The sequence below is a fragment of the Gymnoscopelus braueri genome (genome assembly GCF_963280865.1).
Source record: "Gymnoscopelus braueri genome assembly, chromosome: 7".
Taxonomy (NCBI): Eukaryota; Metazoa; Chordata; class Actinopteri; order Myctophiformes; family Myctophidae; genus Gymnoscopelus; species Gymnoscopelus braueri.
This window is the reverse complement of record NC_137608.1, coordinates 30,634,232-30,646,841: the sequence shown is the minus strand read 5'-3', so window position 1 is coordinate 30,646,841 and position 12,610 is coordinate 30,634,232. Positions and strand designations below refer to the sequence as shown.

The 12,610-nt window shown below is 40.4% G+C and overlaps 1 protein-coding gene across 1 annotated transcript in view; it reads right to left on the bottom strand.

Moving 5' to 3' along the window:
- Positions 1-3,464: 3,464 nt before the first annotated feature.
- ank1a (ankyrin 1, erythrocytic a) overlaps positions 3,465-12,610 on the bottom strand; it is a 52,957-nt gene continuing 43,811 nt past the window's right edge. The window contains exons 41-44 of the mRNA XM_080434113.1: positions 9,266-9,352; positions 8,219-8,371; positions 6,525-6,623; positions 3,465-3,696 (exon numbers count right to left, since the gene is read on the bottom strand). Of these exons, the coding sequence (XP_080290239.1) occupies positions 6,552-6,623; positions 8,219-8,371; positions 9,266-9,352 (312 nt within the window). The 3' untranslated portion in view covers positions 3,465-3,696; positions 6,525-6,551. The remainder of the gene's footprint in view (positions 3,697-6,524; positions 6,624-8,218; positions 8,372-9,265; positions 9,353-12,610) is intronic.

The window sequence follows — 12,610 nt, the reverse complement described above, 5'->3', positions numbered from 1 at the left end:
GTCTTGAAAGCCTAGCCAGTGAAGCCACCACGTCGCCCCACAGTGCTATCTAACCTTTACCTCGCCACAAACAGTGGCTGCTGAGACTGCCCTCCATAAATCTGTAGATGTCCCCCTATCAACATTGGATTCATACGGTAAGTGGCCCCTGGTTAAACAAAACACACTTACACAGTAAAATGTGCAGTGTTCATTTAACTCTGATAGTGTACAAATGGAACCAAATTTACCCATAACCCTTACTTGGTTCCATTTGCAAACTCAGATTTACAAATGAGGATTTTACTCCGAAGCAAAGGGGACCATTTACATTACAGTAAAAATCTTTACTTAGCAACACTTTTTCCAAAGTCTGTGAAGCAGGGTTAAAATGAAGATAATCTTGGATGAAAGTATATTTGTTAAAATATAACATGACCTATTTTGAGGCTTCTCCATTTTACTCTCTCCACTTACTTTGCATGGGTGATATGTTATTCTTATGCATGTATGCTTCAAATGAACTGGGAACTAAGACAAATGTTTGAGGAACAGCAGAACCTGAGTTGAAATAAAATAATTGATAGCCTATCATTCTAACATACTGTACAGTGTATACCTAGCTTATACACAGACCTTACATTCATAGTTTCTGGCTACAAAACCCGACTAATAGATGGTTATTTATTGCAACATTTCAATGGACTGTTGATGGATTACATGTGTCTCAATTGGAGATCTAATGTAAAGGTAGGAAGCAATGTGTAATGGTAATTGATATAATAATGGATGGCACACTTATTGAGGTAAATCAACAGTAAAAAATGTGTTTTGTGAATTTGAAATATATATTATATATATTCTGGGAGCCTCTTCTGTACACCCATTTGTAATATCACTTCATAATCTATCTCTGCATACCCAATACTGAATAAATCTCTCTCTCTCTCTCTCTCTCTCTCTCTCTCTCTCTCTCTCTCTCTCTCTCTCTCTCTCTCTCTCTCTCTCTCTCTCTCTCTCTCTCTCTCTCTCTCTCTCTCTCTCACACACACACACACACACACACACACACACACACACACACACACACACACACACACACACACACGCACTCGTAGGAATTTCTCTACCGGTGAACATGGAAGTCGTTAAGACTTAAATAAAGTATGAGTGGACACTGGACACACATCTCCATTCACCTAATGAGTAACACAAACAGATGGGATGGCTGGTATGAAGTTCTATACCTTTAATCCTTTGAGCCCACAGAAACACACAGGAATCAAACCCTAAATTCTGTGAGGAAAAGAGCAGCAGTTTCTTACTACAGTATGTTGATTTATGTCTTTCTTATGACTAAAATATATATATATATATATATATATATTCCAAACAAGCAAAGTAACAAAGTGTATACTGATGTTTTGACATCCTCTCTGATTGAAGTAAAGCTATGATTAACAGATTGAACGCCCAAGCTTAAGGAACTTAATCATGAACTATGAACAACTATGAACATGAACTACACACACACACACACACACACACACACACACACACACACACACACACACACACACACACACACACACACACACACACACACACACACACACACACACACGTGTACACACACACACACACACACACACACACACACACACACACACACACACACACACACACACACACACACACACACACACACACACACACACACACAAAAATGTGTGAATTCTACTCCTAAGTGTTATTGCTTCTTCTGTAGTGAAGTTAAGACAGTAAATCATGTAGGAGGGCATAACAATAAATAAAGGACTGAGACAAGAGACAGGTGTTGTTGGGTTTTGGGAAGAGCTACTCGGGCTCACAGTCGTGGGGTCAGTATTACAGTTTCTCATCACAGTGATTGGTGACTGGCTGTCTTTGCTACACTCCACGGACCCAAGAAAACAAACATCGAACTCAACACGTCCACAACACAACGCTCTCTCCTCTCTCCAGCTGTCTCGGCACTACATTATTCCCAGTGTTTCATCAGTCCCTTTACCCATATCCAGTGACATCATCTGCCGGTGCAGAAGTGGTCTATTAATTCTCCTCATAGGTAATGATGAGGTCTTTATGGCCCAACACAGAGACACTGCTACTAAAATGAAGGTGATCCTGACCCCTGCTGGACAAGGACAGGACTGCTACATCTACTCTGAGAGGCTGCCTGGGCTGGGCTGGGCTGGGCTGGACTGGACTGCGCTGGGGGAGAGGACTGGGCAGGGCAGAATTCAAACAGAAGAAGGGAGAGAACACAGGTAACAGGTTTTTGGCTCATATATGAGACTTGATCATTACAGGTTCCGACCACGAGGACACAGTACACATTAACACGAGGAAGGAGTTAGAGATAATATTTCATGACACCTGTCTCTCATATCACCCTCCACAAAAACAAACCACTCTGAACAGATAGGTAGAATTGTAACACAGAAGCCTGCCCGCCCTCGAAACTCACAGAACCACAGTAAGTAGCTGAAGCCAGTAGTGCCCTCTAAACTCCGACATGTCAGAAGCAAAAGGGTGGAAGCACATGGAAATCACAAATCAACAAACGACCTGCCACACAAAAAAACGACGGATAAAACAGGCAGAGCGACACAACAGTTTGAATTGTTTGTTCTCATACCCACAAAGACCTCAAGATATATAGAATAATATATAGGTTCAGATTGAATGAACCAAAGGAGAAAAACAGGGAGGAATACCGTAAGTATCTGGAACAGCAGCATCATTGGCATCGCATAGGGTTCTTATAACACAAACGACACGCACGTAACACACAGTCACGTACAGTATAGCATTTTAGTGCATTCCATATTATGTACAACACCGATAACCTTGGGTGAAAGTGTAGCATACTGATGTTTGAGCACTGGGACATTTAGTAGTTTGAAAATTGTTTGTGATGTTTGTAGCTGGAAGAGTCATATTAAGCCTAATTCATACTATGTTGTACGACCGTGCCTCTCGCCCAAAATAACAGATTTCCAAGTGAACATGGACATACAGCGAAGGATAAATTAGGCTTCAGTGTGGCAGGGAGGAGGGGAAGTAACCTGTTGCCTAGAGATTATGCAATTCTCATTATTTTACACTTTACAGCTTCACTTTTCCTTAAGTTTGACAGACTTGTCCTGTTTATTTAGAAAACGGGCAAGTGTCTGAGCGTAGGCCTACCCTACATTGCATGCCCAATTGCCCGTCCCATACAGGAGTGTCCTGTTCCCATCCCTCCCCTCCCTTTCCCGCCCCATATTCCCTCATTATTTTAGTTAAAGACAGGCCATGCGGCAGCAGTCACTCATGCTGATACAGATAACAGGAAGCACGTTTTGGTTGCTGTTTTTTTTTTTTTTTTTTCTGTTTGGTTTTTGTTTTATACGAAACAATCATGCTTCTAGCTTTGTTTTAGATGTTTTGACTTTTCTTTAAAAAAAAAAAAAAAAAGGTAAGAAAAACTACAAGTAAATCCATATCCTTCTCTTCTGGTGCGTGCTGATAGTTGGCATAGCCATCTGGATTTTTTATGATTGAGTTGGTGTTTGTTGCTGTTCATTTCTCTTCGTCTGCCTCTTCATGGGCCTTCATCCTCCGGTCACCTGCTGCCGGTCATGTGTCTAAGTACGGTGATTTTGGTGAGGGGGTTGCGTCCTGTGGAGAACCCTGTGGATAGAGGAGAAAAGTCTGATGTAGGACATACATTTAATTAACCAACTACACCTGACCAGTGCAAATATACATACCGTAAGGAATCTATTGAAGCTGTCACATGCATCCATGTTGCAAAACACATCCTTTTAGTCGGTAAAAGGGCTAATTTATACTTTGTCACCCAACCATTTCACTCAAAAAAAAAAATATATTAAGTGATTTGGGTTAAATGACACAGTTGTACAACAAAATATAAATTAGGTTTAAAAGTGTGTGTGAGTCTTTGAGTCTGTAATTAGACATAGGGGTCTAAAAACAGCCCTGTGTTGCTATCAATCTGTCTGTGTTACAAATGTCCTTAGCTAAAAGGCCTGTAGCACAATGGTACTCTGCAGCTAATTTGTCACTGCAGTTTACCTTTGACATTTGCTTCAAAGTTTCTTTGATGCAACAAAGCAAGGTAGACTACATTCACTCACTACACCATGAGACAACAGGGGTTAACATTCAGTAGTGTGAAATGCCAGTGAGGAATGTCAGGGGCTTAAACTTAGAAAATGTAAGTCAATCACAAAAATGTTGTAAAGCATCAGACCAGAGTAGTAGATTACACTTTTACACATGTGCACACATCTAAACATGCGTGCACGCCCACACACACACACACACACACACACACACACACGTACGCATACGCACGCACGCGCGCGCACACGCACACGCACGCACACACACACACACACACACACACACACACACACACACACACACACACACAGACACACACACACACACACACACACACACACACACACACACACACACACACACACACACACACACACACACACACACACACACACACACACACACACACACACACACACACACTCACACACAAAGCAGCTACAGTTGCTCCAAATAGCTTTTCTTTCAAAGGACAAATGGTCTCACATATTTGACCATAAAATAGTCCTCACTAGCATTCTATTCAGCTGCAGACAGTTCGAACAACATGCTTTATTATGGCAATGTAGTATTAGAGCAGTAGAAAACAAAGCAAACAGCCTCTTTGTATTATAATCATCACAACATTTAGCATTTCTACTTAATGATGATGATGATGATGATGATGATGAAGATAATCATATAATAATGATAATAATAATAATAATAATAATAATAATAATAATAATAATAATAATAATAATAATAATAACTCTTTAAAGCACTTTGTGTTTTACATAAAACTGAAGAAATAAAATAAAATCAGCAACTGAATAAAAAAAACCATAACGTGTAAAATATAAAGTGTAGTGAGGTATAAAAACAACTTTTAATTATGGAATGATCTTTTGATAAAAGCATGTTTTAGAAGTGATTTGAAAGAAGACACCGCTTTAACTAGCCTGAGCTCCTCAAGCAGGTAATACCTGAGCCGAGGTTCTCTGACAGCAAAAGCACGATCACACTTTTTGTCTTAAGCCCAAACTCAAGAATAGCCAGCAGTTTCCTGCCTGAGGATCTCAGGCTGCAGATAGGTTTACTCCCAAATTTAATTTGGGCCAGGCCATGAAGTGCCTTAAAAATCTGTAAAACCTCCAAATCAATCCTAGAACAGACAGGCTACCATGTAAGGAAGTTAAAATAGGAGTAATATGTTCAATTAAAGGAAAGGATTTTATCAGGCTTCACTGGAAGATATAATTGTGTATCGTCTGCATAACAATGGAAGCCGGAAGGAGATGTCGTGCCTACATAATGTGACCAAGGGGAAGTATTTATATGGAAAAAAGTATTGGACCTACAATCTAACCTTGAGACCAAGGATACACTGCTGAAATCTATTGATAAGAATATTATGATGGTATCAAAAGCTGCACTCAAGTCCAACAAAACAAGTCTGTAAATGTCACCAATGTCAGAATTAATTAAAAGATTGTTTGTGAATCTAATAAGTAAAGCCTTGGTACTGTGGTGCTGTCGAAATCCCGAATGCAAATTTTCAAATATATTATTGGTTTTCACAGTTGCCCAAATTTTTTATTAGGCCTGTTGGGAATGCATGTTCCCCGGTCATGCAATACCCGTTTTAACCGCTGACAGAGTACAGTACCCATTATCATAGTACTTGGAGGCCAGCCTATTACTATAACATCAAATTCATGACAACAGGGATATGCATGAATGGGGATTTGTACTGTAGGTTTATAGATATGTTCGAGGACCACTGATCCGACAAACTTCCTACTCGGCACATCCCTCCCTCGGTCCTCAGCGATATACACACCAAGTTTGAAGTTGATCGGTCATTAGACGGCCTCGAGATACGCTAGGGACAGTCATGCAGGCAGAGATTCTGCACATTTATAGATATATGATATGAATGGCCTGTATTTTGAGCCTATGAGAGCTTCACTGGTTTACGACATTTAAAGAAGTAAAATAGATGTAATGAAATTAGAAAGTTCCAAACATTGCTGTTTTCTTCTTTTGAAGTAAAGAAAATAAAATCTATTTGAATATATCCCTACTTGTGTCCTAACCAAAGCAGAATAAGTAAATTTGGAGGCATAAGAAAATCAAAAAATGACAATGACAAGTGCCAATCCACAATTTCAAGCACTGGAAAGGGTGCTTTTGCACTCTTAGCAGTAATGTTAACATTCTTAACCAGTAGTTAAATTGTTGATTCACATCAAATGTCATCCTGTATTAATAACTTCACTGTCAGTATTAGTACTGAATTAAAGGCACATACAGGAGCATTTAATCCAGAGAGACAGGATTAAATGGTCTAGCCCACAGGTCAGACGAGGCTCTGTGGGTCAGTCCCGTACCTGCAGGGACGTGGCATTCTGTCTGCCTCACTGCTTTACTCTCCGCAGACTGGCACATTTCACTATCTGAGCACCCTTCTTCATATCCACAATATCCGGCTACATCAGGGGGGAAGGGGCGGCAGGAGTGATGCAAGAGAGCCAGGGGTCAAGAATGGAGGAGAAGAGGATTGATGGGAGTACAATGAGAGGTGGGGAATATTAGTAGTTTAAAATAATGGGAAGAAAATAAAATGGAGCAAGAAAAGAAAGGAAGACGGAGCAGAGCAGATGGACGCCACAGTGAGATGATAAACAAGGGGACATAAAGAGAACAGAAAAAAGGAGAGGAGAAAAAATAGGATAGAATTGTTTTCAAATATAGGTGAGTAGAGGAAAACATGCAGGGATAAATTATATACAGACAGCCAAGTGTGGACAAATAGGATAGGATAGGTAGGAAAGACAGGAGATAAGATAAGAGGGAAACGGTATCAGAAACATCCAGAATGGATATGGAAAATACCTGGGTCAAATAGTATTTGCAAATTATTCATCTTAGCTTACTTACAGTAGGTGCCATATGGATATGATTAATTGAGTGCCAGAAAGGTTGACGTTATAGAATCACAGAAAATTCTGGAAACAGTGGACAGTTTACTGCAATTGACAACTTAACTGTTAACTTAACTTAACTTACAGTCGCTCAATATTGTTCTAATTTGGGCACAATTGTCTCGTATCCTGGTACTTTATCATAAATTAAAACAATATCCAATAATTATTTACAAATAAAATTGGACTCAGGTTTGATTGAGTCCTGCAGGTCGGAGTGATACAGCACACAGTCACAGTTATAGGACCACAGACTTTAATAGAGGCTTAGTGGACAGAAGAGTCAGTCAATGGGATTACTGATGGGAAGAAAATGGATTACATTACCAGAGCAACAAGAACCACAATCCATACATTCAATCTCACAATACAGTATGAACTCTGTTTTCAGACCACAGATATTATTGACATCAAGGAATACTGCATGGGGTTATACGAAGCCAATAATCTATGAGCACTGTTTGTTGTTTCAGCCGACCCAGTGAAACAACAGGCAAGCTACGACGCTACAGCAAAGCGCAAAAGCAGGTTCAGTAATTTCACCTAAATCCAGACACTGTAGTGAACATGGTAAAATGAAGCAGGGGTGAGTGAGGCTTACTGAATGATATGAGCCAACAAGGGATGGTCAACAAGCACACAACGATCCAACCATAATATTACTCATTCAATCTGTACAGATTTAGGACTGATATAAGATGAAACAGCATTTATCTAATTATAATCACACAAACACTGTTCTTGGCCTACACTGATCGATATAGCTCATGCAGGTTAAGCCACCTGGATAGTAGTAGGCTGGCAAAGCAGGGTCAGGCGAATCTTTCAAGCTTCAGTGTGACACACAGTTTCTTGTTTAAAACCACACACTAGTAATTTGCTGCAGGCGATGATTTCAACATATAGTCCGACCCATCTACAACATGAATTCAACAGAGTCTAGAAAGGAGGCCACCATCAGGCGATAAATGCAACTCAACTCAGTCCATTGAGTCCCCCACCCCCCACCCCCACACTTATAGTAAAAGGGGAGCCTCAGATGTTCTGAGTCCTCAGCCTGTCATTGGCTGGGAGACAGACAGGCCAGACCAGTAGCCCACCTTGCTGCTGTCGCGACCCAGGATGGCGTAATTCATGAACTGCTCAGCATCGATCTCCATCTCGTTTGCATCCTGCAGAGAGCTCTCCACGCTCACCTCCTGAACCCCTTCCTCACCCGAACCCTTTCCCCTGCGCACAACCTTCCGCACAATCTGTCACATCGACCACAAGCACACGTACGTACACAGTACACAGACACAAGCATACAGAGAGGTGAGGGAGAGATTGATGATGAAAGCAATGAGTAATGAGGAGAGGGAGAGAATAGTTGATGGAGGACAATACAAGTGAGATAGTGACGAGAAGGAAAGCTATGTTGAATGGAATTTAGCTAGCTTTGTAGTTGTTTAACATTTTATACATCGTAGAGTTAAGCTAATGGAAATAATCAATCAGTCAGTCAATCAGTCAATCAGTCAATCAATCAATAAATAAATAAATAAATAAATAAATAAATAAATAAATAAATAAATTAATCAATCAAGCAATCAAGCAATCAAGCAATCAATCAATCAATACATTTTAGATGATGAGCCAATCATCTACAAATCTAAAGGGGAAGAGGCACCTCTTTCTATGCACTACACGCCATAAAAAGGACATCTTCCCATGATCATTACTAATGAACTGCTCGTGATTATTAATGGTATAATCATTTCTAATGGCTGGTTTGTGATAGCCTGGGATCCAGACTGCTCCGCTACGTTCGGCGGATTTCTTTTTCTCACTCGCTATACAGTCTGGAAAGCCTCCTATCTCCCTGCACAGCACGAGTGAAAACGACCCGCGGCTTCTGATGGGTCTTTAGGGGGGGGGGGCGGGACCAGTGTTGTCCAATGTAAAACTCGAGTCACTTCCTGACCTACGTAATTGAAATACGAATCAAACAGGAGGCTGGCCAAACTGATAAGCCAAGTGAGAGAAAACAATCAGCCGAACGTAGTGAATCAGGCTGGATCCCAGGCTAGGTTTGTGAGGCGCGTTGTGAGGAAACTGATTACCAGACCACCAGTCTACAACACAGAAAGCGTACTGGGATGACTGACCTTCTTTGTGACAATGTTTCCATGCTCATCTGTGAACTGCTCCTCACTGACATGTTCTCCTCCAGGAAGGTCGTCTGCCTCATCACCCTGTGGATGAAAAAAGCATTTGTCATGTTAAATATTGCCATTTGCAAAAGCACAAATCACCACCTCTACATGATGTAATGGAGTGGAATGGAATATAAGCCATACTTCAGCGATGAAACCTTAATGTATAAGACAGTTGACTCTTAATTGCTGGATGGTAGGTTATCTGGTGACAATGCAAAGCCTGGAGTCAGCAAACAAAATCAAAGTGGAATCTAGAGAGCCCCTTAAAATGCCTCTGTAGTGCGTGTCATCATTGACACGTCAACAAGCACGTGATTCATGATAAGCTGTTATCTGCGAGGTTGCATGTGTGAGTTAGGATGTACATATTACTTTTAATATTACTTAACTTTTTAGAAAAACATTAATTTCATGTACAAAGTATTAGTTAAAAGTCTGTCATGTTTTTCAATACATTTAGATCCAAGTTAAAACATTACACGTTTCAAGCCCTCAATTAATGGGATATTGGTCATTTTATTGTCTACTCAGGCTTTTGTGAGCCCCCCAGACAGTTTTTAAGTTGCTTGATTCAGTAGACATTTGATATTCATTTTATCAGACACGCCCCCTTCCTATACAAACCCATTATAACCTCAAACTCCATTTTTAACATGTTTTTTCGATCACTTTATTTTTATTTTTTATTGTATTACATTTTTTTCATTTCCCCCCAAAAAAGTAATTGAAAAACACGGTCTCCTCACGTATTAGAAGGACGATGTCAGTCACCAGAACCAAGGACGTGTGTTTCCGATGAATCTAACATGGTTAAAATGGAGTTTGAAGTTACAATGGGTTTGTATAGGAAGGGGGCGTGTCTGATAAAATGAATATCAAATATCTAAATACTGCATCAAGCAACTTAAAAACTGTCCGGGGTGCTCCCAAAAGCTTGAGTAGATGATAAAATGACCAAAGATTTTTTTGAAAGTGAAATATCCCTTTAAGGGATATCCATCAATGGGTTTTAACTGTGGCAGTGTTTGAACAAACCAAGGTTCTGGTTTTTCCTTTATCATTAGTTTTTTAATCTATTTTTATGTAGTTTTGAAATTTTTTAATTCAATTGCAGTTTTTTTTATGCCTTCGCTAGTTTTGATTTTATTAGGCTTAGTTTTTGTTTTTCATTGCAATATGGGGTAGTCAGGGGCGATTTTCAACAGCTCAGAAATATTGGCAATTGATGAATAACTGGCTAATGAAAATGAAGCCCATTTTCTCTATGATTTTAGCTAGTTTTAGTTTGTTTTGTTATCACATAATATGGTTTCAGTTAGATTTTTTGTGAAGCCTCGTCGTTTTTTTTTGTTGTTTTGCTAAATGACGCGTAGCCTGAGAGCTAGTTCAGGCAGATACATTCGAGAGGTTTATACGCATGTGCAGCACCAAATGGGCGATGTTGTATGTGACGTGTCAAGCAGCTGACCAAATTGGAGGTCTTCTTAAGCTCACCCGATTCATTGTACTTCCTCTTGCTGTGAGCTGTCAGCTGTCAGTTACTATGTGTAAATATGTAGATTTGTTTGATTGATCTCTCCCCCCCCCCCCCCCTTCTTCTTCTTCCCTTTCTTTTTTTCTATGGAAATAACAATACGATGGGAACTATGCACGAAAACGAATTTCACCCACTCTTTTACTTCTGTAAACCTGTGATGTGACAATAAAACTGATTCTGATTCTGATTCTGTGCTACCACTGAATGTTTTTATGCGCTTTGTTTGCTCCCACCACCACCCCAGCACCACCAGCAAGCTCTGCTTTCCCTTAAAGGGTTCTGTTTTCCCCTGGGGGGTTCGTTATATATGTATTATCTCCCTGCTCTTAAATGGTTGTCTTCTATATGCTGAGCAGGGAGTAATGTATAGCAGAGCCTGAATGCAAAGATCAAATATAATATTCACACTTGTATTTACATTTTATAAATAAAATGTTCTCAATCTATTAATGGTCTCAATCTATTCGTGAGTGATCTAAAATGTTCTGTCAATTCTAGTTTTCGTTTAGTTAACTATAATAACCCTGTGACAGACTGGCGGACATTGTGTTGCAAACTCTCGCGTTTTCATATATCATGTAGTTAGTATGAAAATCAGTTATTTTTGCTGAGCTGAGGCTGCATACAGTACTAGCTGCTCCGTCGTAGCTAAACCCACTCCCACTAGAGACAGAGATAATAGGGGGAGAGGGGTGTGAGGAAGGGGGAGGGGGTTGTATTTAGAAGCAACAATGTAAGACCTATGGAGCTCACTTAAATTATGCTGTACTGTGGCATTAGCACCTGTAATTACAGCTGATGAGGTTCATGATGATACAATTATTCCTCCTAATAATTAGCAGGGCGCCAACGCGGCTATTTATGAGATCAAAAACAAATCCAGCACTCAGACAAGTCCACAGGGAGTAGTATAGGCCGAGGTAAAGCCTCACTATCCTCCACAATCCACAAAGTCATGGGTCATTATCTTTGTTGAGACAAGGGTGGGGGGTGGGAAAGGAAGCAAAATGCCATAGGGCTGGAATCCCAACTGGTTGAGCCCGGGAAAATCTGTTCACATCCTTAATAGAATAAGACAAACTTAGCCATAGTCTAAATTTGACCCCCATCTGTGGTTCTAGTATTATTTTAGTGCATGACAAGACAAAAATCATTAAGATATTAGATTTACTTGATCTGCCTCCATAAATCCAGAATTTTCAAGTAAATTTTTATGTTATTGCCAATTAAATATACAGCATTTCCATTATTATTAATTAGCTACTATACCACCAATTCTGCCAGCTGGGGCACGCCCCTCAACTCAACATAGTCTTGTCCAAACATTTATCCAGAAAAACCTTGTATCATCTCTTTGTTTTAGTACATAAATACGCACTGCATCCCTCAGCTTTTCCCCAAATGTGTTTTTAGTCCTTTCCCATTCCTTTATATGTAGTACAGTGGTCCCCTTTCCGTCTATTGTTTTCCGTGGTTGTATGGTTCGGTACCTTGAGGATGACTCTCCGTCGGACCACTCTGGTGGTAACATTCTCCTCCTCATCGGCCATTCCCTCCACCTCCCCCAGCTCTCGGTCCAGCTGAGAGTGTATGAAGGCAAGTACCGAACGCAAAGAGGAACTGGCTATATGGATGACATTCTGACAGCTGATGACCAGAAAAGCCAGCAGCACGAAGCTGAAGAGAAGCTCGGTCACCAGGGCCCACATTGCAGCACTGCTGTCCTCAGTCGATGGTAAACCAACACAGCCCCACAC